The sequence below is a fragment of the Phoca vitulina genome, unplaced genomic scaffold (assembly GCF_004348235.1).
Source record: "Phoca vitulina isolate PV1807 unplaced genomic scaffold, GSC_HSeal_1.0 scaffold31, whole genome shotgun sequence".
Classification (NCBI taxonomy): domain Eukaryota; kingdom Metazoa; phylum Chordata; class Mammalia; order Carnivora; family Phocidae; genus Phoca; species Phoca vitulina.
In genome coordinates, this window is record NW_022589734.1 from 24,491,007 (window position 1) to 24,517,873 (window position 26,867).

The window sequence follows — 26,867 nt, forward strand, 5'->3', positions numbered from 1 at the left end:
TCAGTTGGCCTTGAAGCCTGACGAAGATCTAATGAGCTTGGTCTACTTGTCAATAAAAGTTAAAAATTAAACCATTCACCACCACCCCCAAAATCTTCCCATTGAGTAACATAAAGGCTAAAGGTTTTAAGGTAATAATTTACCTCCTGGGAGTGTAGGGCAATGTAGAAAATTTTGAAAAGCTTAAAAGAATTTACTGGAAAGGAATGAGGACCCCACATTCTAACTCGCTCAGGTTAGCCTTCAATCTTTCCCATTAATATTTTGCTTTTGAGATGAAGGGAAGGGGTCTTTCTTTCATTTGTTGCTCTGGGGTGGACGTTGTGGGATGGGGAAGAGAACTCCTCTCTCCTAAGATAATTCTGAGAAGTAAGAGAGGATATCACCTTATCCTAAAAGAAACAAGAGCCAGAACTCCAGAGAATAAAACTTCAGGGAATAAATCCATCCAAAAGAATAGGTGCAGAGACAGAGAGTCTGAATTATCTGAAGCATGTGGAAGTGAACCAGCAATTTTAAACTACGCTTTTAAGGGTTAACATCACCCAAATACTGCGACCAGACTAGATACCTTCAGCTTAAGATTCATATATTGGGCTTATTTTTGTGGGATGCATTAATAATTATTATTAGTAGTAATTATATAGTAGTTATATACTATTAGTAGTAATTAGTAGTAATAATAATATTAAAGCACTGACCACATCTATGGTGAGATAGTAAACGTAAAAGCTGAATTCTGGCAAAGGAAGTTTTTTATCAGGGCTAAAAGATCAAATTAATCAAAACAGATGAGACCTTTCCAGTGAATTTATGCAAATGGAATCCCATGGCTTTGGGACATAGTTATTGGGTGAAGAGTTTGGGGCAGAGGACTCTGATTTTGGAGCTATGAATATGAGCCACAAGCTACTTCTTAAATGGAGGAAATGTTCAGTGCTGAGACCAGATATAAAAACATGTGAGCTACTAATAGCTCAGCGTGGGACCTTAAGGAAAAGCCTCACTCCACAGTGAACTAGTGAAGAGCAGAAGAGCAAGACAAGGGTTCGTGCAAAGAATAGACACAGAATCAGTCTTGGCCAGGGAATCGGACAGTAAGTTGATAGAATGACTCATTCAATATCTTTGCAGGTTGTTCCTCATTTACTTAGTCTGTAAATAAATAGATAAAAGTGAAGACTTTCAAATTTATATTTCTCCCTGGGCCCCCGTCTCAAGCTACAGAGTCATAGACACCATGCCTACTGGGCCATCTTCCCTTCTGGGTCTAACAAGTGTCTCAAACCCAACAGCGCAGAATGAAACTCTTCTTTTTTCTTCTGGAAACCTGCTTCCCTCCCACTCGCTTTCCCATCTCTATGGAGCATAACACCATTTACTCATTTGTACAAGCCATAAATCTAGAAGTCTCCAATGATCTCCCCCATTCTCTCTTCTCCTACCCACCTCATTAGCAATTCTTGTTGGCTTTCCCTCCAGAACAGATCCCCAGTCTGGTCTTTTGTACCATGACCAGCCTCCCCCATACATCAACTCTTGCCTAGGTGACCACCACAGCCTCTTCCCGACTCTCTTGGTTCCCAGTCTCGCCCCGTAGAGACCATTTATCACTCAGCAGCCAGGTGAATCCAGTCCCCTTACCCGGCCTGTAGGGCCCCACGTGGTATCGCCCCTGACCACCACTTTGGTCTCCTCTCCCATATCAACCTTCTCACTCACTCTGCATTGGCACTGGGCACACTTGCTGGGTCCTTTGCCAGGAGGGCTTTTACTCAGAGCTCCTCTCTTCTCATCATTCCCAATTTAGCTCAAATAGACCTTTCCCAAACAACCAGGTAAAGCAGCTGCCCTCTTCTTGCTAGTTACCTAGTGGCCGTCACTGTGACTCTCATTTTCTGCAGAGCATATGTCATTCTCGCGTTTTCCTTTTCATACTGGCCTCTCCCAGAGGCCTCGCTGGGGTTGACGAGGCAGTGGGAGTTGGCAATGGAGGATGAAGGCAGGACAAACCTGATGTAGGGCAGGGATGCAGTCGTGGACGTGTGTGAGACATCAGTGCTGGTTACCGGACAACCCGGCATGTGCTTCTGTCATAGTGAGTGCAGAGAGGGGGCAATTTAATGAGAACCAAGCACCTCAGTCACAAATGCAAGAGAAAGAGCAAAGACGTCTGCTTTTGGCTCAGGTCATGACCCCAGTATTCCGGGATCGAGCCCTGCGTGGGGCTCCTTGCTCAGCGGGGGTCTGCTTCTCCCTCTCCTTCTGCCCCTTCCCACCATTCGTGCTCTCTCTCTCAAATAAATAATTTTTTTTTTTAAAGAGAAAGAGCTAAGGAAGCTTAACATTCCATTCACTGGTTCAACAAATATTTACTCAATCAATGAATGAACTAGTGGTCAGTGAGCTCTCCGGCACCGGTAGGTGAGAAGAGTCCTTACAGTTATCGCCGTGGCAAAAAAATGTTAGTCTGAAAGCTGGGACTTCAAGTCTTGTGACTGATATTCTCCTTTCAGTTCAACTAATTGCCCTAAATGTGGACAGACTTGATAGGCAAATTATTTTTACAGCAAAATATCCCATCCCTTCATTTGACGGATTTCTTCTCAGAGTTACCAGGGCGACTCAGAATAAAAAGTCCATTCGTTAGCTTCAGCTTCCAAATAATCTCATGTTGGAATGAATAGGTCCCGTCTGATGAAAAGCACGAAACTCCAAACTTCATCTAAAAGTAGAGCTTCTCCCTAAATTGATAAAGGGGATTGAGAGTACACTTGTCGTGATGAGCACTGAGTAACGGATAGAACTGTTGAATCACTATATTGTACACCCGAAACTCAAATAACACTGTGTGCTAATTATACTTAAAAAAAAAAATAAAGCTTCTCTCCATCTCCAGCTTGGATCTCGGTGGGGGTCGGTAGTCACTAGGTTCGGCTTCTTGTTCCCTTTCTCTGTCCGCTCCTCCCCTCACCCCTCTTGCTAGCTGAGGCTTCTGATCCTTCTAGGGCTGGGGGTTAGGGAGATGGAGGGCTGGTTGGGAAGAGGCAGGACGTGGTTTCTGACTGGGACTCTTGTGATCTGGCACTGCTGCTCTCTGGGCTCGGGTGGATGTTCTGAATCCTTTAGACACAGTTTCCCCCTGGGGACACCCCACGGTCTCTCCCTTCCTGTGCCCCTGTCAGCCGTCGGGCATTCTACAGTCCCTCCACCTCTTCTGGGATCATGGGGCCCCTTCTAGACAGTTCTCTTGGGCAGGATTTTACAAGGCTGTAAGCTGGGTCCCTCCTTATCACCCACATCTGGTTCAGAAGGAACCTGCAGCTCTCTGTCCGCGCATCTCCGCACCTGCCTCTGGGGGGAGGTAGAGCCATCACAGCCTCTCAGTGTGACATGGGCCCTTTCTCTGCTCTGCACAGCCTGGTGCCTGTGGATTCTGAGGCCGGTGTCACGCACCAGTCCCCTTCTCTCTCTCTCTCTCTCTCTCAGACACACACACAATCACACATGTGCACAGATGCACACAATTTGTAAAGCTGTTAGGATGAAAGATTCCCATGCCCCAGACACTGTGACCACAGGTTTGAGGGTAGTTTTTTGTTATTGTTTTAAATATTTTTTAGAAGATTTTATTTATTTATTTGAGAGAGAGCGCGCATGAACAGGGGGAGCGGCAGGCCGAGGGAGAAGCAAGCTCCCTGCTGAGTACGGAGCCCGATGCGGGGCTCGATCCAGGACCCTGTGATCGTGACCTGAGCCGAAGGCAGATGCTTAACCCACTGAGCCACCCAGGCGCCCCGTGTACCGTAATTTTAAAACCAGGGCTCAAGACAACGTACAGGAGAGCTGTCATCGTCTTAATGTTGTGATCTTTCTTTTCATAATTTTCTACTCACTTAGAAACACGTAAATTACATAATGTAATGTTATGTGTATACATTTTACTTAAATTTTATTACCTTGGTACTTACTGTTCTACAACTTGCTATTTTCTTTTTTAAAATTTTTATTTTAATTCCAGTTAGTTAACGTACAGTGTCATGTTAGATGCAGTGTGCCATGTAGTGATTCAACACTTCCACACAGCACCTGGTGTTCGTCACAGCAAGTGCCCTCCTGCACCCCGTCACCTATTTCCCCCATCCCCCACCCCTCCCCTCTGGTGACCATCAGTTTGTTCTCTGTAGTTAAGAGTCTCTTCCTTCCTTCCTCGTTCCTCCCTCCCTCCCTCCCTTCCTCCCTTCCTCCCTCCCTCCCTCGCTCCCTTCCTTCCTTCCTTCCTTCCTCCCTCCCTTCCTCCCTCCCTTCCTCCCTCCCTCCTTCCCTCCCTTCCTCCCTCCCTCCCTTCCTTCCTTCCTTCCTTCCTTCCTTCCTTCCTTCCTTCCTTCCTTCCTTCCTTCCTTCCTTCCTTCTTTCCTTCCTCTCACTCTCTCCCTTTTCCCTTTGCTTGTTTGTTTTGTTTCTTAAGTTCCAAATAACAAATGAAATCATATGGTATTTGTCTTTCTGACTTATTTCGCTTAGCATTATACTCTCTAGCTCCATCCAGGTGGTTGCAAATGGCAAGATTTCATTCTTTTTGATGTCTGAGTAGTATTCCATTGTATATATATGCTACCTCTACTTTATCCATTTATCTATTGATGGACATTGGGCTGCTTCCATATCTTGGCTATTGTAAATAATGCTGCTGTAAACATAGGGGTGCATGTATCCCTTTGAATTGACAATCAGCTTTTTTCACTTAATACTTCCTTTAAATCTTTAATATGTATAGATTTTATTAGTTCTTTCTGATGGCTGTAGAGTATTCCAAAATATATGTACTTTATTTTATTTAGCTATTCAAACATTAATGGCCATTAGTTAGCTGCTAATTTTTCCCTTTTACAAATACTGCTACAAGGATTGTCTTGGGACATGCTTTTGTGTGGCTGTTCGGATTATTCCCTGGTAGATGCCATGAAGCAGCCACACCAAATGGAAAGATGCCCTGACTCCTACAAACAACAGCTTAGTTCCCCACACTTTTGCCTAAACTAGGGATAAGTCTTTCAAATATTTATGGAAGTGGACAGGTAAGAAATAATATCTTGTTCTTCTAATGTTCCCGTCTTTGATAGTAAGGTAGGGTGCATTCTGCATGTCTGTTCTTCATCTGTGTTTACGTACTGTACTAATAGTTACGTACTCTTCACCCACTTTCTTATACTTTGTCTTTTTTTATTATCTTGAAGTTTAAAAAGAACACTGGTCCCTTATCTGGTATCATACTGTATGTAATTCACCCCCCCACCCTCGCCAATGACCTCTTATGGTATGTATTGTTACAGATAAGTTTAGAGCTTTTTGCATCCCGCAAGATCTTTATGATATGTCTAGGTATAGCTTTAACTTCATTTCTCTGGCTTCAGACTCTTTGTGATTCCTGAATCTGAGAAATATGGTTTCCATCTATTCTGGAAAAGCCCTAACCATTATTTCTTAAAGCATTACCTCTCCTCAATTCTGTTCATTTTCTTTTTCCAGAAGTCTTATTCAACATATACCAGACCTTTTAACTCTATTTTCCAAGTCCCCTAACTTTGCTACCACACATCATTATCTCCCTGAGCTTTAATCTGTATAATATACTTATTCTGTTTAATATTCTGTGTAATTATTCTGTATAACTTATTCTGTATAAATTACTTTATTCTGTATAATTCTGTTCTACCTTCTGTTTCACTAATTCAGTCATTAGCTAGTTGTCTAATGACTAATGACTTCGTTTCTAATTTCAATGCCTAAATATGTCTTTTGTATTTCAAGTAGTGCCTTTCTTAAATATGCCTGTTCTTTTGGGTATCTTCTTACGTTTTAGAGTCTATCCTTTATTTCTTCAATTATTTTAAGCATGCTTACATAAGGCATTTATCAGTTTATCTGACTCTTGGAAGTTCTCAGCAATTTGATCCTGCTATGTGTTGAGTCTGAGGACTTGCCTTGGATGATTGCTTCTGTGAGGGTTTCTAATTTTGGATCTGGAAGTCATATTAAGTGGAGCTTCATCTTCAGTAATTCTGTGTGATCTGTGTTAAGGAAATCAGCCTGGGCCCAGTTCTTAGTTCAGTTTTTCAGCCGAGAGAGAGTTCTCAGACAATAAAAACAGTGTGAATTGCAACCCCCAACTTCCCATGGCATAGTCATGAATTTTCGGAATTTGAAGGAGAGGCTTTTTCTTTTCAAACCAGAGCTCAGTACGTGTAAATTATCACTGTCTCACTGTTGCAATGGACAGAGCCTCTTTAACTCAGTTTCGAACCCCTTTGAGGGCTCTGGTTCTATAATAGGATCTCCATTATAATCGCCTTCCTGGTGGAAGTCTAAGGCTTTATTCCTCATCCCCAGGGACCTAGATCTCAAGACCCCTGCATCACTGAAACTGATGTCTGCTTCCCACCCCAGTCCCAGGGCCACTGAAAAGTTAGTTCATACTGCAAACTTTTCATTACATCCACGGGGATATCTCTTACTATCTTTGGAGCTATGTATTTAAAAAGATATTTGCCATATTTTAACTGGTATATCTAGATGTTTATAACAGGCAGTTTTTCAGGTAATTTAAGATATTGGAATCTTCCAGATGAAACTTCAAAGAAGACTGTCAGGTTTTAACATCCAGTTGACACATGTATCAGTTGAGAGACAAAGGGACACAGAACTGGGAAGAATATTACAACCCATCAAGGCAGTCCAGGCCAGACCATTCATTTCAGAGAAGCAGAGACTAAGACCCAGGGTGACTATGACCTTCCCAGGGTCACACAATTGGCTAGTGAAAAGTCTGGGCCACAAATCAGGTCTCCTGAACCCCAACCTAGCATTTTTCCCACCAAATATTTCCTCCTAATTTGTAGAACTGGGGCAGCGTCATGTGTGATATATGACACTTGTCGCCCTGTATTTGCTTTTGCATTCTTTCATTTCAGTAGGTGAACGCCAGTCCCTGGGAGAAAAGAACCAAAATGTCTACTAGAGCAGAAGCAAAGGGAGTGGGAGCTATTTCCAATGATGGGAATTTAAACACGGCTCACGCGCAAACCTCCAGGAAAGGTAAACTCAGGTACTGGCTATGGATAGAAGTGGTATCTGTGTCACCTCGACTTCCCTTGTGGTGATACACAGCATGATGCTCCCACCAACTGCCAAGGGCTCTGTATAGCTGTAAAGCCTCTTTTATGGAGAATTATTTCACTTCTTGCAAGAAACCTTGAAGGTATATAGGACAGGTAGGTATCACAATGTATTTATAGATGAATGAAAAAATTCAGAGCAGATGTCAGGTAGACAATATGGAAACCGGTCTTGGGTTTTCCGATTTTAAGTCCAGGAGCATCCAATTAGGTCTCTCTGCCCTGCCTCAAAGAGAACAGGCTTTTCCTTTCCACCATGTCACAAAAGTCATTTTTCCTCCTCTACATTGTCTATATCACAACCAGATGCTTTTCTATAATATGTCCCAAGAAAACCTGGTGAACACCTTATTTTCCCCTAAACTTTTAATGGTTCATAATTACGTGATTCATTAATTCTCTTATGGAAATAGACTTTTCATAAGATAACACCTTTGAACAGTAAAGCACTAACTAAGGTGGCATGCTTTATAATCCTCAACGTTTCAGCCAGTGTGTCTGCTCGGAAGTGAGCATGTCTCAAGGACTAGAGGATTCTTCTAATCTTACCCATCAAAGGAGAAATAGGAGATGTGCATTCTAATACTCAGTCTACAGTTAACTAAGAACCGTTTGACCTGGAATGAATCCCATTGCCTCAGCTTCCTCATCTGGAAAATGGGAGAGCTTGATTCTTGTATCTCGAAGACCTCATCCACATCTAAGTAGTTAAGAGTCTATCGGCCAAATTCTCCTATCCCAACTCTCTCTCAAAATCAGTAATATAAAGAACTTATAGATAAAAATTTTCCATGTTTGCAGTCCTGATTTTGCCATTTATGAGCTATGTGACCTTAGGGAAATTACTTAAACTTTGTGCGTCTCAGTTTCCTTATTCATAAATACATGATAATAATAGTACCTACCTCACAGCATCTCCATGAGAATTAAATGTTATAATATGTAAACCACTAAGAACAATGCCTGGCACACAGTAAACACTATATCAACTTTAACTATGATTATCACCTCTCACACAGTGTCCCCCCTCAGCCCCCTTTTTGGCAGTGGTGGGAGTCATATGTGGTCTTTCTGGTTTCTTCTACAGTCTTCTAGGGCATCCACCCCACCATGCTGCTTAGTCCCCTGCTGACTCTCTAGGAGCTACAGCTCTATCCAATCCCTTAGTAACCCATTTGACCTGTCATTACAATGGCATCATGCTAATAATAATCCTTTTTTGGCCAAATCTTGTCCCACCTGATAAGGTAGAGCCCCAGCTACTCTTCATAGTCCCACCTGGGTATTTTGTTGAGTCTCCGAGTATTTCTCACAGTGCTTATGCAGAAACCCTGCTGGTTGCTTCATCCATTGGTGGCCCGCATCAATTTCCACTCATCTCTCTCTCTCTCTCTGGCCCACACTTTCTGGGCACTCCTGGGTCCTCTTCTCACACCCTCAGGGCACTGCTGGGGCTTTCTCTAGGTCCCCGTGTCCCCAAAGGCTACTGATATCTTTGCGGGGCTTGACTGCACTTCTAAGAGACTCACAGAACCAAATCCAGCTATTCCATGGGACACAGAGAAATGCCCCTCCCCCATTACATGTCACATCCAGTCACCTGGCCACATAACAGGGTTGCTTATGCTTCTGTACCCCTAGAGACCCAGGGAAAAGCTGGACCTTGAAGTTCTGCCAGAGGTCAGTGGTTTCTGTCTATTAAGCTCAGTTAAGGGTTCATGGGGCAGAGTGGGGACAGACACCACCACATTGACCTTCCTATCCCCTTATCTCCCAGAGGCCTGTGAGATTCTGTCTGGGCTCACTCAGAAAAACAGAAGGCACTCTAGATATTTCAAGAAAAAAGAGGCTTTATATAAGGGACTGGAAGATTCCACAGACTTTGGAAGCCTGGGGAAGCAGAAGTCAGATTAGCCCCTTTCAGGAAATCCAGGAGTAAGGTTGGATGGGTCACTCTGATAACCACGTGCAGCCCCGAGTGGGCAATTTTCAAGGGGACACTCAAAAGTCACAGGCAGAGGGGCGCCTGGGTGGCTCAGATGTTAAGCATCTGCCTTCAGCTCAGGTCATGATCCCGGGGTCCTGGGATCAAGCCCGATATTGGGCTCCCTGGTCCGCGGGAAGCCTGCTTCTCCCCCTCCCACTCTCCCTGCTTGTGTTCCCTCTCTCGCTGTGTCTCTCGCTGTCAAATAAACAGAATCTTAAAAAAAAAAAAAGTCACAGGCAGAAATCCCATGTCCACCATCACTGGTCCTCCTCCATGGGTTTCCAGCTACCTCACAGCATCATGGCTTTTCACCACATTCAGCCTTCCAAACTTTGCCAGAATGCCCTCATGGTTGGAAGCCTGTCTGTCTGAATGGTAGATTGAGGGCTGTCACTTCCAGGTATTTGTCTCTCTGTGGAGAACTTGGAAGGGCAAGGATGGAGAATTCACGAACAGCATCAGGCACAGCTTCCTTCCTTCCTCCCCATCCAAAGCCCACGTGGAGGTGAATATACCCCAGCCCATGGAAAGAATGTCACCCAGAGGCCAGGCTACAATAACATCCCTCTCTGAAAGTCCCAGAAATAAACAAGCAAGCGCACTGCTTGGAGAAAGTATCTCCATCCAGGTTAAAACTAGGGAATTGTTCTACCACACACTACGAATTCTAAGGCTCGTTGATGGGTTTAATACATTCTGGATGAGGTTGAGAGAGGCTGCCAAGAGCTGACAAAAGTCTCCTCCTTGGAGCATGGTACAGTGATATAGGAAGAGAGGGAGGACACCCGTTACTGTGAAGCCTTGGCTCACGCTCCCTAGCTCCGAATGGCAGTGTCTAGAGGCCAGCAACCACCAGCAAGGTGAGGCCACCACAAGCAAGGGGAGTCTGGGATATGGCGGGTGAAGCTCACATGGCCCACATCCTGCCGTTTCCCCGTCCACAGCTTACCCATCTTTCTGAAGATCTGCAGCTTAGTATCTTGGGCCAGTGCAACAGACCGAAGCAGTACATGCGTGATGACAGAAATTAACTTGGAATTTTTGGAGACTTGTCCTCAAGATTGACCAGGTCATTGCAAAATTCAAATGGAAGAGTAGTTACTTCCCTTGAACTGGCAAAAGAATTCCAAGGCCTCCTCCTGCCTCCCACCAGCTGCCACCTACCCCCTCATGCACACACTGTCACCACCACATGGTGGCAGGCCTCAGGCCAGCAAAGGTGGCCCATTTCCATACATGGCAAGGGTTTCAACACATGGGAACTAAATCACAGATGACTGATCTTTATGGTCCAAGACTGGGGCATGAGGGATGTGTAAATACGCTAGCACAAAGAAAAGAAAAAGAAAAGGAATGTATTAGATCAAAGAGTGATCATGGCATATTAAATGCATGTTTGGTGCCAGGCACTGTTCTAAGCACTTTATGTGGATTAATTCACTGAATCCTCACAACATTCCTTCAAGGAAGGTACTCCTCCTAGCATCCTCTCCATTGAAGGAGCCAGAATTCAAGCAGAAAGGAACTCATTTAAGTCATCGAAGCACAAAGAGGTGTCATCTGGATTCACACCAGAGCAGTCTGATTGCTAACCATCATATTACATGGCTGCGCTTATTTTATCTGGGGAAACTGAAGAATATTTTCATTTCCGATTTAAGATCTCAAGAATAGTAAGAAGCTCAGAGTATAGGAAGTAAATCAACAGGAAAATGTGCAAGAGTCCAAAGTAGAGGACAAAGGAAACTAAATATATGACTTCCGAATAAACAGTAGGAAGGAAAGAAATGATCACTATAGGAAATTGAATCAGTGAGATAGAGCCAAGGCTTAGAAAAGTCATGGAAGATGCAGAGGGAGACCAAGACAAGCGGCTCAAAAGATGATGGGTATGAAGAAGGGAAGAAAATAGAGACTGCATAAGAATAAATGAAAGCAATTTAATCAAGCATCCAGTTCACTGAGTCTATACCTTCAAGGAAAGTATGTGGAAAAACAAAAGAGACAACCTCAATGTAGAAAAAAAGTAAACTCAAATCATCAAGGAAATCGCAATGAAAAATATATACAAGAGCTGTCTTGGACAGCAGATGCCCTTCACAGCAATAAAATAATTCCTGACTCAGGTTGATCAGACAGAGAGATTAGGCACACGTAATCATGGGGACAAAGGAGACAGAAGCATTTCAAATGCGTAAGGTGTTAATCACGGGGAAGCAGATAATATCCATAATTTCTATGGAAATAACGTTTATAAATTTGAATTAAGAAAAATTGCACACGTCAAAAAAACATGCAAGAAGTGATGAGAGGTGTCAGAAAGTTAACCCTTTTAAAACAAACAAATTATGTCTTGGTGGTTTCACTAGAAAAACTCAGTGAGATTCTCTGGAGCAGAAAATGCCTCTGTATCCAGTGCCTGAAGGAGGTGGGGCATAGTTCCTCACTCCTTATGTGTGAACTGTGCGTGTGACTTCTTGCAGAGCCCAGCATGGAAAGGGCCTGAACAAGAGCAGCTTCACAGCAGAGAAACCTGACAAATACTTCTTCAAACCGGTTGTTGAGGGACACTCTACAAAATGTCTGACTGGTACTCTTCAAAATCATCAAGGTCATCAGAAACAGAGAAAGTCTGAGAAACTGTCATAGCCATAAACATCGCAAGGAGACATAACAATTAAAGGTAACTATGCTCTCCTGAATGGGATTCTGGAACAGAAAAGAGACATCAGGTAAAAACTAAGAAGTCTGAACACAGTGTGGACTTTAGCTAATAATCATACATTGCAGGAGGTTTATCAACTGTGACAAATGTACCATAGTAACAGAAGATGCTCATAATGGGAAAGTAGGTGTGAGGTACACAGGAATTCCAATACTTCAGGGGCACCTGGGTGGCTCAGTTGGTTGAGCGTCTGCCTTCGGCTCAGGTCACGATCCCAGGGTCCTGGGATCGAACCCCGCATCGGGCTCCCTGCTCAGTGGGGAGCCTGCTTCTCCATCTCCCTCTCCACTTGTGCTCTTTCTTGCTATCTCTGTGTCTGTCTCTCAAATAAATAAATAAAATCTAAAAAAAAAAAAAAAAGGAACTCAATAATTCTGTAAGTCTAAAACTGTTCTAACATAAAAAAGCGTATTAAGAAAAAAAATGAGGGGTGCCTGAGTGGTTCAGTCGGTTAAGCCTCCAACTCTTGGTTTCAGCTCAGGGCATGATCTCAGGGTCATGAGATCGAGCCCTGCGTCGGGCTCCGCTCAGCAGGGAGTCTGCTGGAGATTCTTGGTCTCCCTCTTCCCCTCCTGCTCTCTCTCTCTGAAGTAAATAAATAAATCTTAAAAAAAGAAAAAAGAAAATGACTATATACCTAAAATACTTCAGGTTATAGATTGAGATGGAAAGCCTAAAACCTTTCTTTCCTTACAAGGCTAGCATGTCAAAAATTACACATACACACATATTCGCAATAATATTCACCCGAATTCAATTATATATGCCAATGTAAAATTCTAGCCAAAATATTACCAAATAAATCATGTGTTTTCATTACAACAGCCTATTAAGAAGAGATCATGTCAAGAATGTAAGCACAGTCAGATATTATTAATAATAATTATAATGAACTTACATAAACCTACTCAATTCTCACCACAGCACCTGAGGTAGGCTCTATTATTAACCCCATTTTACAGGTAGAATATTGAGGCTGCAGATAGCTCAGTAATATGCCCAAGAACACACAGCTGTAAACAGAGCAGATCCAGCTGTCTGACTCTATGATTCAAATATGTTTCATAAAATTCCGGCATTCACATCAAAACAAGAAGAAACAGGAATAGGATAGCTTCGTACAATAAAAGTGCAGGTCTCACCAACAAGTACAAGTCCCAGCAGCACACTTAGCGGTGTGATGTGAGAAACATGCTCAGGAAATTCAAATATGCCCTCACCACTCCTATTTAACACTGTTTACAAACTGCCAGGGAATAAATTACCCAAGAGGATGAAATGTTACAAATGACAAAAGTAGCCATGCACTGTTTTCCACTATTAATACTTAACACATGTGTGGGTTTGGTTTTCTGCTCTAAACCCAGAGAAAGGAAATATGAAAATAATAGGGAGAGGACTCAGTTATAGAAACAATAAAAAGTCTCTTTAGAAACTTGTGTGGGGGCCGCCTGGGTGGCTCAGTTGGTTAAGCGTCTGCCTTCGGCTCAGGTCATGATCCCAGGGTCCTGGGATCGGGCCCCGCATCGGGCTCCCTGCTCAGCGGGAAGCTTGTTTCTCCCTCTCCCTCTGCCTCTCCCCCTGCTCATGCTCTCTGCTCTCTCTCTCTCTGTATCTCTGTGTCTCAAATGAATAATCAAAAAAAAAAAATAAAAAAAAAAAAAAGACACAAAACTTGTGAGGGACTTAACTGAAGAGAACTAACTGTAAGATTGCAACTCGGGCCAGAGAAGAAGACGTGAATCCACAGGGAGCCACCCCTGTTCTTGGCTAGGAGAAGACAATGCTCTCCATGGGGCAATCCCTCACAATGCCATCTGGCACATCTATACGATGCTGATCAAAACTCCAACGTAAATTCGTGTGCATGGGGTAGGGGACAATCTCAACTGAACGCCCCGCCCCCACCCCCCGAGTTAAACCAAAGGTGGGGGTCTGTGTCTCTACTCCTGGAACTCGACAGGCGTGCCACCACACCAGGAGACAGCCGTGACCACTTCAACTGCGTTTGCTCCCCCAACACGAGGCAGGAAACGGGACACCCACATGCCTTGAGGATGGGATCATATATTACACTTCTGGAATTTCTCTAGAGGGACAGTCGATCAATCCTTCTAGCTGTTGCCAAACTAACATACCTGGACTCAAGCCCAGGGATGACCCCAGACCCCTCATGGATCACTGGCAAATTTCGTGCGAGCCCAGATTACAGTACCAAGATGAAGCTGAAACGCTTCTGTAGTCCAACCTAGCCTACCTTTGGTGCCTCATCTTCTCGCAGCCCCTGACCTGCTAATCTGCCTCATTCTCTGGTAATAGGGTGGGGTCCTTGGGAGTCATTTCCAACAATTCCTCTCTCTTACTATCCGTATCCCCTCAACCACTGCCTCCAGCCTGTTCTCTGTCCAATTTCACTTGTTTCCCGTCCCACTCTCATGAGCTCATCCCAGAGCCCTGCCTCGAAAACCTTCCTAACACTCGCTCTGGCCAGTTCCACACCTTCTTCAAGTCTCTGCTCAAGTAATGATTCTGAGAAAGTTACTGACCCCTCACCTCCCGGGGGGACAGGTGTCCACCAGCCACCTGCAGAGCAATGTCTGCTCTCTTTTTCTATTTCTCCTCCACAGACTGCAGTCTTCTCCCTCTTCCAGACTTAGGAAAGTTGGGAGAAAAGCACCCTGATTATAAGACTTTCTGTGCCCCTTCATCTCAGGCTTTTGCTCAGTCCGACATGGGCTGGCCCTCATCATGCATCTCTGCAATTTTTCACTTAACTCCCAAAAGATGAGCCTGAGCATCGCCATACCAGCCATGGTGAATAGCACAGCCTGGCCTGGCCCACTCAACGCCTCCACAGAAGGGCCTTCCGCCCACTCCCGGGACGGCTGGAATGGAACTCTACGGCAGCTTAAGGCAGTGGTAAGTTTCATGAGACTCCAGACCCTTTCTCTGACTAGGATGGTTTGACCTAAAGGGTTATTTATTAAGCATCTACTACGTTCAATGACCTATACTACACGAGAACATAACGTGGAGCTAAGGAGATTATACCTCTGTTAGCGTTTAGGAGTGTAAGCAGGGGCTAAGTTAGAATGCAGAAAACCACTTCAGTCTTTAGTGGACATACATTCTTCCCCTACGAGGATGAAAATCACAACCTAAGTTTCACAGATGTTTACTTTTACTTTCTTCCTTCACATATTTTTAAAGTTACCTTGCCTATAATGCTTTCTTCTTTATAACCTTTCTTTCTTTACGGGATCTCTTACATCTTAATGGGTCAGTTAATTGTGTAACCAGGAAACTGTGTAAAAGGAAAGAGTACGTTGGGCATATGTTTGGGTTTTTGGTTTTGTTTTTTTTTTAATGAAATTTGTAGACTGGAGGAACTGGAGAGAAGTAGAAGGAGAGAGAACTGCCAGTTTTTTGTTTTGTTTTGTTTTGTTTTGTTTGCCTCTCAAGTTCACATGATAAACACCGTCAACTCTCTGGCCAAAGATGAAGAGTGAGATTCTCTTTGTCCCCTAGGCTCCTCTGTATGACTGGAGCCCTGAAATCCAGGGGATCATTCTCAGCTCCACCAACTATGGCTCATTCTTGGCTCCAATCCCTACTGGCTACGTAGCTGGACTATTTGGAGCCAAGTACTTAGTGGGTGTTAGCCTGCTTCTTTCCTCAGTCTTGGCCCTCTTTATTCCATTGGCCGCGGATGCAGGAGTGCTCTCGCTCATTGTCCTGCTGATTGTTCAAGGCATAGCCCAGGTACCGAGATGCTTTTAAATATAAGTGAGATATTGGTTACAAAACGACCTCAGATAGCCAAGAATGGAACTTTTTTTTTTTTTTTTCCAGGTTATGGTATTAACAAGCCAGTTTTCAGTTTGGGTCAAATGGGCTCCCCCACTAGAAAAGAGTCAACTCGTCAACATTGCTTTATCAGGTAATTGATGCCCTAAATTGTCAACTTGTATGCACTGTCCAAGAGTACTCTGCAATGGTCTATCAACACAAGCAAAACCTTATATTCCAACTACCCTGTCTCCCTGCTTGAAAGCACGGCCGTGACTCTCTCACCCAAAATATCCTCACATCTTCTGTTTAGGGGAATTGATGGGCTCCTTCATTACTTTGCTCGTCGGGGGTTTCCTCTGCCAGACCAAAGGGTGGCCTTCTATCTTCTATATCTTTGGTGAGTTTGGGCTTCTCAAATCTCAGGATTTGGGTTTTTTTTGTTTTTTTATTTTATTTTATTTTATTTTATTTTATTTGAGAGAGAGAGCACAAGCAGGGTGCAGGGGCAGAGGGAGAAGCAGACTCCCTGCCAAACGGGGAGCCCGATGTGGAACTTGATCCCAGGACCCTGGGATCGTGACCTGAGCCGAAGGCAGACGCTCAACTAACTGAGCCACTCAGGCGCCCTCAGGATTTTGTTTTGTGACAGAGAATGCTGGGCATGCTTTTCGTGATGCAAGTCATCTATGGTTAACCAAATCCTAATAGATGTGACTATTTATATAACTAAAGTTGATAATGTTCAGAGCTAATCATGTTGTGAATCTTGCAAAATGACATTTACATCTCAGGAGCCTGGATGCGTAGCTAGAATGACCTAATGACTTTAAAAGCATCATAATGTTCCGTCCTGCTTCTAAACCGAACACACAACGAAACCCAGAGGGATTTCTTTCATAAGATGTTGAAAATGGTATCTTGGTGGGATGATATTTTTAGTTATGCTTATTTATTTAATTCATTTTTTAAAATTCTCCTATTATTACAACCAGAATATTGTAAGACTGTGACCTAATCACAAAATGGTGATTGGCACAGAGAATCAACCAGTAGAACCTGCAAGACAGTGCAGGCCATGTGAAGCTCCAGAGTGGACGTAATGCATTAAGAGATGCTGCAGAAGGTCCCAAAGATGCTCGGAGTATTCCAGAGGCAGCATTCTACTACTTCACAATTTTGCCTTTACCCAGCCCTGGTGGGGGTCTGCCCAGCTGCTTTCAGCTAATGTTTGTGTTTGAGTTTTAAAACATTCTCTGAAGTCCCATCTGCAACCTGTGTGATTCCAGTAAGACCACTGAGCACCACTGGTGCTTCCATCAGAGGATAATACTCTTATATCAAGGGTTCCTGTAACATCAGGTCAATATATTCACTAGAAAAAAAAATGTGTGAAGATGGATTACTTCAGCATGGTGACCTGCAAAGGCTTTGTCATGGAAACTTCAAAGGGCAGGTTACAAAAATTATTCAAGCAACATGAGAGGCTTATTCTGCTCATGGTTTTCAGAAAGGGAAGCTACAAATGTATATCTGCAGGGAAGGAAGTCAGTAAAATACCTGTTGACATCCTCCACCCTCTATCTACTCCAGTGGTAATTTTCGTATCTATTCTTCCCTACTTGATTTTAAGTTCCTTGATGGCAAAATTGTATCTTTGTATTCTTATACTCTCAAAATCTCACAAAATGCCTGGTGTAAGGTAGTTCTGTACTCTACGGTAGCTCTTCACTCTCTATTTGTGAAGCAATGTGTAAAGGAGAAGCTAGCAAGTAAAAAGAGCTATTACGATTAGGGCAAGTGTGGTGAGGAGCACTGGGTGTTACACGCAACTGATGAATTGTTGAACACTACATCAAAAGCTAATGATGGGGGCGCCTGGGTGGCTCAGTTGGTTAAGCGACTGCCTTCGGCTCGGGTCATGATCCCGGAGTCCCGGGATCGAGTCCCACATTGGGCTCCCTGCTTGGCGGGGAGTCTGCTTCTCCCTCTAACCCTACCCCCTCTTGCGCTCTCTCTCACTCTCTCTCTCTCTCTCAAATAAATAAATTAAAAAAAAAAAAAAAGCTAATGATGTACTGTATGTTGGCTAATTGAACATAATAAAAAAAGTATTGGGAAAATTGGTGATGTTTATATAAAATCTATAGATTAAATAGTATTTTCATTAAAAAAATAAAATCTACACTCTGCTTCAAAAAAAAAGAGATTTTCTTAAGATTCTAAAAAAGAAAATTTTAAGATGAATTTTATTTCCACTCAACACTGGTAACGCTGGGTTGTTCCACACTGTCATCATGTACAGACAGGTGGTGGGGAAGCTCCCTCCAGCAGTGATGGGGCCACAGCATACATACAGATAGGAGCCGAATATTGGGGGCATTCTGTCAACCCCAGGAGTCATGTCAGTGCAGAGTCAAACCGAAAGAACTCCCATCCAGGGCTAATGCGATCTTCTTTCTAGGTGGAATTGGCTGTGCCTGTTCTTTTCTCTGGTTTCCTCTTGCTTATGATGACCCCACAAATCACCCGTTTATCAGCACCGGTGAGAAGGAATATATCGTGTGTTCACTGGCTCAACAGGTGTGTTTGATGAACTTCTCTGCCGGTTCCCTGTGTCCGTCCGAGTGTCTCGGGGGCGGAAGAGGGCATTAGAGCAAAGCTCTTGTCTTCTGATGGAGGGGTGTTGATATCTGCTTTCTTCCAGGACTGTTCACCAGGCTGGTCCCTTCCTATTAAGGCTATGATCAAATCCCTACCACTTTGGGGCATTTTAGTCTTTTATTTCACCGGATTCTGGACTTTTAATATTTTGATGGTGTACATACCAACATACATCAGCTCTGTACTTCAAGCTAACCTCAGAGATGTAAGTATAGAGAAAGCCCATTCTGTTCTTCTGTCTGAATGTCTCATTATATAATCCTCTGTCTCACTTACGGCCACAAAATCAGGGGATTAGGCCCAGGACCTTCGTGTAGGAAATGCATCCTGGTTGCGTGAATTCTGAATCATCTCACCGCAACCTACTGCTTACTGGGGAAGACTAGGATGGTTCTAGGGAAGCGTGGCATTCACAGAATGTCCTGTTTTCTAAGGGACCGATGCAAAACTTTTATGTTCAATCCAATCAGCGTTTGCAAACAAGATATTCTGCTGGCAGCATTAACGATACAGTGTTAACAAAACAAATTCTGCCTTCCAGAAGGCTTGGCAGGGACCATAAACAACATCTGCTGAAAACATGTCCCAAATAGGACTCCTACCCAAAACTTGCAGAGAATGGTCTTCTAAAAAATGTGTTATTCAAGTATGATGCATCCAAAGTGCACCTGTGTGTACAGCTGAGTTTTCACAGAATGAACAGGTACCCTGATGGGTGGATAGGAGCCTTTAAATTCCTACAAGATGGAGGTCTTAGAAGTGGCAAAGAGTGTATCAGATTTCAGAGCCTATTAGCGGCAGTTCACAAGGTTACTGAGTGACTGCTACATTCTTGTGTTTGGACGAAAACAGCAGTGCTCTCATGTTGACTGGGCTCCCCTGCTAACTGGCCAACAGCGAACTGACCTTCAGAGCAGAGGTCAGAGTCCAGGGCGCACGCATTGCAACAGGCTGGAGGTACTGAGATCAGAAAGCCCAAGGGCTGAGTGGCCATGGGTCTCCACAAAGGAGGAGGCCAGAAGTGGCAGCGAAGCCAGAATCTCAGGTGAGGCCATCAGGCGACAGGAGGTCCCAACAGACATCCCTGAGGCCAGCTGTTGGGAACGGTTTGTCTCTGCTGTGAGGCCAAGGGGGCTCCCCATCTCAGAGGCCAAGGCTGAGGGCAAGGAGGATGGCGGAAGGACTGGAGAGACCAGTGGAGACCAGACGGTTGAGACCAGGCTTTCTCAGCTTGGGAAGAGTCAAGAGGCCCCGACTCCCGTTGGTCTCAGGGTGGCTTCTCCCTAAGTCACAAAACCTTGGTGGCTTCGGTTTACTCATCCATAATATGAACAGTTGGGACATGGTGACCGTTAAAGCCTTTCCATTTGGGGGATTATACACAACATTTCTTTCCTTGCATTTTCTTTAATAACACTGTAATACGGAGACTGAGCTGATCAAACCGGGGTTCAACATTTTTAAAACTATATCCAAAGATAGGAGTGAAAAATCTTCCTCCCTTTCCCATCCCCAGTCTGTCCTGTTCTCCCAGCCCACTCCCAGCCACAGATAACTCTTTTTTATTCATTTCTTATATATTCTTCCACTGCTTCTTTATGAGGATGCAAGCATACATGAACATATCTTCTTATTTTGTCACTTTTTTTTTTTACACAAAACATTACGTGCCGTGTACGCTGCTATTCTTTTTATATTACGCCACTGTGATCTTTTCAGATCAGTACACAGGAAACTTAACTGCGAGACATTTGGGTTGTTTCCAATCTCTGAGCAAAAAACCTTGCTCATCTGCCACACATCTGAGCAATTGTTTCTGCATGTCTGAGTTCAGGGTAGATGCAGTGCAAACTTTTATATCTATTGTCAAATTGCTCTCCATCGGGCACTGATAATATTTGCAAGTACCCAGTTTCCCACAGCATCCCTGTAGATCAGGTCAAAAAACTGTTGATCGATGAAAAAGTAGTTCTTTTCACTATGAGGTTGGACAACTTTTAATACGTTTAGGAGTCCCTTATTTTCCTTTTTCTGTAAGTTGTTCCTGTTTTTTGTCTATTTTTCTACTGGGTTTTGTTCTTTTTAAGAAATCTATTTCCAGGTGACCTTTACATATGAAGAGAGCATTGGTCTTTTTTTTTTTTTTTTTCCAAATTGAACTATATGCATATTTTCTCTCAGGCACCAAAATTGTGTTGGCTCATTCCAGTAACCTGAAATTTGTATTCAAGGAGATATGTATATAGAGAGAAGCTATACAAGTAGAAAGCCACCCAAGGGTCAGTGTGTGTCACAGTGTGGGAAGTGAGGCTTGCACCTTACTTATCTCTGGTCCTCAGAGTGGAATCCTGTCAGCCCTGCTGTTAGGTGTTGGCTTTATCAGCACTATCCTTAGCGGTCTACTGGCGGATTTTCTTCACTCCAGAAAAATCTTCAGACTCGTTACCATCAGGAAACTCTCTACCGCCATTGGTAAGGACTGAGGTAGATCCTGGGATGGATGCGGGAAGCTCTGGGTGGTTTTGATTCACTCCGTGTTTGTCCTCCCGCTGCAGGGGTTCTTGTCCCATCTGTGGTCCTCGTGTCCCTGTACTGGGTCAGATCCAGCGTCAGCACCAGTGTGGGCTTGTTGGCACTCTGTTACGCCGCCACCACCTTCTGCCAAACAGGAGCCCTTATTAACTTCTTGGATATTGCTCCTCGGTGGGGACCCCTTTGCCACATCCACACAGAAGCTCAGCTTAGGTCCCGCAGCCTTAAACTCACTCGGATGCCCCAGTTCCATGTGGGTGATCCGTGCTGCAGGTCACAGGACATGTCAGCAGCAGCCCTACATCCACATAATTCCTGGAAGGGACCCAAAGCTCGTCCACCACCGTGCACTCAGTTTTCCAGGTGAAAACGGGAAGGCGGTGGCCACACTCACAGCTCAGCTGGGGACAGGAGGTGACTCACACCCGTATCTCTGTCGGGGAGTGCAGCAGTCCATGGGGTTGGATCGGTGAAGGACCCTACGGTGCCGCTTCACTTCAGGCTTTAATAAAGGTAAAGCTTGACTAACAGGAGAGCAAGAGAAACACTGACCTCTGACAGAGGTAGAATCAAAGAGGACTGGGACTTCCAAATGCAGCTCCCAGGGTCCTTTCACGGTCAGTAGAACATGCTCTATCTTCAGATAACCAACCGCCATGACCCACGGGAGATGCCCTGGTCTCAGGGGAGCCAACGATTCATCCACTGAGGGGTCTTTTTTACCCAAAAACAAGGCTGCAAGATCAGGTTCCATAGCAGAAACTAAGAGAACGTACAAACTAGATGCAAACCATCCATGTGTACATTTTGTATAAACAATGTTGACAAGTCAGTACAGGTGACCCTCGGGAGTCTCAGACCCTCAGGCGGGATTATACTAATCACTAGTCAGCACATTTCATTCAGGCTTGACCAAGGGTCGACTGGGCATCCCCAGAGACAAGCACAGAGTTACAACAAGTAAGCTGAGGTGCATGGTTTGCTTATACTGGAATATTCTTTTCTGTCTCAGGTACACCAGCTTTCTCAGGGGACTATCACAAGTCTTTGGCCACTTATCAGGAGCCATTTCTTCCACTATTGCCAGATTCGTAATCAGTCAGGTGAGGTCGAATGCTCTGATGAAAATATTCATGAGAGAAACCTATGGAGGTTACTCAGGAGAAGTCAGACTGAAGATATTTTTGTTCCCTCCCCAATGGGGCTCAACTTAAAGCTCAAGAGTCCTGAACCCCCTCCCGACTTCCCCCCAGGCTCAGCTCATGCAGGGCAATTACCACAGGTTTTGGGTGTGGAGTGATAATGAGCGCTCAGTTTTATGAGTTTATACTTCAAGAGTTTTTAGAAGTTTTTCATGCTAATCATCAAAATTTATAGCAATATTCATGGCATTTCTTGCAAAGTATAGAGGGGCCAACCATTCTGGTTTGCCCGTGATTGAGGGGTTTCCCTTCCAGTCGCTAATATTGTCAGGAAATGGCTTTTAATAGGGAAATTCTCAAACTGAATGTTTCCCTTGTCATCCCTTCATTCATCCATTCGTTAATTCCACTTTAGCATGTGCCACGCAGTTTAAGTGGATAAAACAAACAAAAGTCCCTGCCTGGTGAAGCTTATATTGTAGGAAAGAAACTGATGGAAAACTAGTGAAAGCAGTAAAATATAGAGTATACTGAATGGTGGCAAAGAAGAGAAGAATAAAGCAGGAGAGGAGGACAGGGCACATAGGAGGGGGTGGGATTTCAATTTTAAATAGGGTGGTCTTGGAAGGACTCACTGGAAAGGTAACATTTAAGTAAGGACTGGATGCAAACAAGGGAGGGAGACAAATGGCTATTGGGAGGAGGACTATTCCGGCAGAGGGAAAGGCCAGGGCCCAGGAAATGACCTGCGTATTCCAGGAACAACCAGGAAGGCCACAGAGGCCGGAGCAGGGGCTGGGGAGCTGGACATGCTCCAGACCTTTCTGAATAGGGGGGGCAAGAGCCAAGAGACCATTAACACTTTGTAATTTCTTGCTTCCAGGATTCTGAGTTTGGCTGGAGAAATGTCTTCTTGATTTCAGTTTCTATTAACATGTCAGGCCTGGTCTTCTACCTCATCTTCAGCCAAGCAAAGGTCCAGGACTGGGCTACAGAGCAGACAGTTACTCAGCTCTGCGCAAACTGGGTGCCTCAGATCCCAACGTTTAGCCATTCATCGTTTGCCCTCATGGACGTTCCCTCTTAGTACCTGCTTGACTGCTTAGCCATTTAATTTGCATTGACTTTGTTTCCAGTATCTTCTCAGAGAGCTTGGCTGTGGAATACTGAAGGTTCTGCCTGCCGAGGTTACAGTGGTGGGTGTGGGTTGGGGAAGGCCAGTTATTTAACTGTGAGCTCTGGAAAGCATAGGTGTGTCTGAATTTCCAAGTGTTGTCCACTCTGCCCACTATTATTGTGACTTAATAAGAAATACGTATTTGGTCTCTGCCCCCACTTTCTGGAACAAAGCTCCAGAATTTCAGATTAGTGAAATCTCAGATTTCTTGAGTGGTAGAGATGATAGGAGCACCTTTCGTCATAATATTTGGACTCAATCCCTGGTTCCCGACACAAGAGCTTCTAAGACCTTGGAATTTGTGGAGTGATGAGAGTGCCTTGGGTATTCTATTGAGATGACTGGTGGCTGGGGGCCACCCATGGCTTCTGGGGATCACTGAAGCTACCCATAGCTTCAGGATGGGGGCTGGTCTCCAGAAAGACCAAGGCATGAGTAGAAGGTTGGAATTCCAGCTCTACCATCCCACCTCCAGGAAGAGGAGAGGGGCTGGAGATTGAGTTATTCATCAGTTGCCATTTACTCAATCATATCTATGCAATAAAGCCTCTATAAAAACTTGAAATGACGAAGTTCCAAGAGCTTCTGGCTTGGGGAGCATAGGGAGGTCCTGGGACAGTGGTGACCCAGAGAGGGCAGGGAAGTTCTGCGTCCCTTCCCACATTCCTTGCCCTGGGCATCTTTTCCTTTTGGCTGTTCCTAAGTTATATCCTTTATAATAAAGCAGTAGTAATAGTTAGCAAACTGTTTTCCTGAGTTCTGTGAATCATTCTAGCAAATTATCAAATATGGGGGGGTCATGGGAACCCACAACTTTGTAGCTAAGTCAAACAGAAATGTGGGTACCTCAGGTACCCACTACTTTGATTGGTGTCTGGGTGGGGGCCGCCTTGTGGGACGAAGCCCTTAACCTGTGGGGTCTGCACTAATTCCAGGTATTAGTGTCAGAATTGACTTATATTATAGGACACCCAGTGGGTGCCGCCAGAGAATGAGAGCACTGCCTGGTGTGGAAAACCCACACATTTGTTGTTAGAAGTGCTGAGGACAGAAACCCTTTTCTTTTAGTTATCCTGGTAAAAGCTTCAGGGGACACAGGACAATTTCTCACCAAAGCAAAAAAGGAAGCCAGAACCATGGGAGTGAGAACAGAGGATCACAAGAGGAATTGTGTCCAAACAACCAGATGATGAACCCCGAGAGCTATCTTCCAAAGAAAGCCTCAAACAATGGAAGCCAGAGTGTACACAATCCAAAGTCCTAGGCCAGGGGGTCAGAGCAAGTCAAGCTGCCCTCACATCAAGGAAGGACGGACACAGGGCCATTCTGAGGCTCGGCCTAAGCAAGATGCCCAGGAGAAAAACACCAAGAAGGAAAGAACGATGAGGACTGAATCCACTATACGCATAGAAATGCTCATGCTTGTGACTAGTGACAGTGGGGTAGGAAACCTGGGCTCTTCCAGATAACTTGCTTTCTGTGGATGCTCATGCTGTAATCAGAGCCGCCTCTTTCAGGCATGTAGTGCTCAGGGGTCCCCCAGACGCCACTTTTCCCAATCACCTTCTTTCTAGCCGTCGTGACCTCTCCCCGCATCTGATCTGTGGATCCATGCAGATCCCTCGCACCTTAGGGAACAGACGTTGTCCAGGGTCCCTCCTCTGCCCTCGAACATCTGTTCCTGTGGCCTCAGCTGGTCTGGACGCCCTTGCTCGGCTCTTCTGGCTGCTGGAATCCCGCCTGCCTTCAGTGAGCCTCACTCCACGGTCACCTCATTCACTTACCAGTTCTTCCTAAAGTGTGTGTGCAAGACCCACGCTGGCTTGACCCCACTCCACAGTCTGCAGAGTGCGTGCTGTGTGTCCGCTTTCATTAATCCCCCGTGTGGGCAGGATCGGGACCATGAAACAAAGCGACAGCATCGAGCACTAAATCAGTATTAATGAACATATAACATGGGTTCCCGGCAGAGACCAAAGTCAGACCCAGCTTCAGGGAGGACAACGTCTCAGGAGAGTGGATGACACACACACATGCGGATGACGACTGTGGGAAAGGAAATAGAAAGGGGAACACGGGTGAGGGGTAAACGGATTATTCACTGTAGGAGATACACCTGACAAGACTCGGATACCAAACGGGTGGCAGGTGTATGGGGTGACTCCTAAGTTGTAGTTTGCTACTGGACAGATGGGGATGCCTGTGGGACAGAGAGCACACCCAAGTGAAGGTGACAGGAAGGAAAGTAGACACGAGGGAGATCTGGGCTTCACGTGGAACTCTAGGAAGCTTCTAGATACAGGTGGTGATTGAAATGCTTGGCATGGCGGAGGCTGCCCTGGTGACAGGATGGCGTAAGGAGGGAAAGCCTGCGAACGAGGCTTATAGAACTCTGAACACTGAATGGCTAGCCTGGGGGATCATTAGCCTTTTTAGGAAAAGGAAAAAAAGAGGAAACTAGAAAGAGAGAAGGAAAACCAAGAGAATAGGGTGCTCAGAGAGAGAAGAGAGGCGTGTGTTTCAAAAAGGAGTGGATCAAGAAAGGAGCTGAAAGCAAGCATGATTCAAACCTGGGGGAAGAAGAATCTAGTTGGAAGAAAAAAAATGGACTCTGCTAAAGAACATGAGTGCAGGTTCCCGAGGAGGCTGAGGGTAAGGGAGGAACGTGGGCCCGAAGCCCAGGTGGGTGGATGACTGGAGATGCGTGAGGGCCACTCCTGCCCTTTCACAGCTGGCTCAAGACCACGTCCTGCCCTCAGGGCACCTCCAACACGTCCCCTAGTTCCTCCCTCCACGCACCCGCCTCCACCCCTGGTTCATTTACGACACTTCCCTCCACCCCCTCTGACTGTAGACTCCGGAAGTGCAGGAACCATGGCACAAATTACTTTGTAATGTCTTTAACACACAACCACCGTGTCTCGTACAGAGTCAATACGTGCGTGTGTGGGTGAGTGGGTGGGTGTTCAATCACCGTGCGCCTCAATGCATGGAATGGCCTGTGGTGGTGTGGGAGACCAGTTAGGGAAGAAACGGCTGAGAAGGTAAAGGACCCAATTCTTCTTTAATTTCCTTTGTTTTTCAGAACATAGAATTATCTAAACCTACAAATCCCCTTCCTTATCCCATCTGGTGTTGAGACTGAGAGACTGGATCTCTCCTTTCCCCATCTCCGGCAATTACACAGCCAACCCCGGGCTCTCAGCAGCGAGGATCACGGGGTTTGCCCACCAGGGCAGTGGCTCGTACTTGTTTCTGGACCACCCCTTTGGGCATGTATTTCTCTCCTTTCCTTCAGTGGACTCTTCTGTTTTTTCCTCATCTGTCACTTTTAGTTGCTTCTGGAAACAAGTTTGATTTCTCCTTGGCCCTGACTAGTACAGTTTCCCCCAAAATGGGCTCCCTTAAAGTACAGAGACCTTCTCAGATTTTCCACTGATCCACACATCTGCAACACAGAGGAGTGAAAGCTGAAAACAGGGGAAAAGTTCTTTCAGAAAATCTTAGAATAACATTTATTTTCTTGCGTTTGTTTATTGGTTAACGTAGCCATCATTTATAAAGCAAAGAATGTGGAGTGGAGACGAACAAACCTACATTTAAAATTCAGACCTGCTACCTGGTCCAAACAATATATGGCACAAAAGAGATGCACGCAGGGTGTAGGGTGGGACTG

The 26,867-nt window shown here is 44.9% G+C and overlaps 2 protein-coding genes across 2 annotated transcripts in view; both read left to right on the forward strand.

Moving 5' to 3' along the window:
- LOC116644850 (histone H2B type 1-A-like) overlaps positions 1 to 26,867 on the forward strand; it is a 383,608-nt gene that overhangs the window by 27,090 nt on the left and 329,651 nt on the right. The window lies entirely within an intron of this gene.
- Positions 7,008 to 23,101, forward strand: SLC17A4 (solute carrier family 17 member 4). Its single transcript, XM_032424740.1, has 11 exons — positions 7,008 to 7,095; positions 14,601 to 14,806; positions 15,416 to 15,649; positions 15,740 to 15,827; positions 15,990 to 16,076; positions 18,141 to 18,259; positions 18,384 to 18,545; positions 20,680 to 20,812; positions 20,896 to 21,043; positions 21,885 to 21,975; positions 22,898 to 23,101. The coding sequence occupies exons 1-11, from the start codon at positions 7,008 to 7,010 to the stop codon at positions 23,099 to 23,101; spliced, it is 1,560 nt and encodes a 519-aa protein (XP_032280631.1).

Coding starts and splice junctions, on each gene's coding strand:
- SLC17A4 (XM_032424740.1), top strand. CDS start 7,008: ATGTCTACTAGAGCAGAAGCAAAGGGAGTGGGAGCTATTTCCAATGAT. Junction 7,096..14,600: donor CGCGCAAACCTCCAGGAAAG/GTAAACTCAGGT, acceptor CCTTCATCTCAG/GCTTTTGCTCAGTCCGACAT. Junction 18,260..18,383: donor TGTGTTCACTGGCTCAACAG/GTGTGTTTGATG, acceptor GCTTTCTTCCAG/GACTGTTCACCAGGCTGGTC.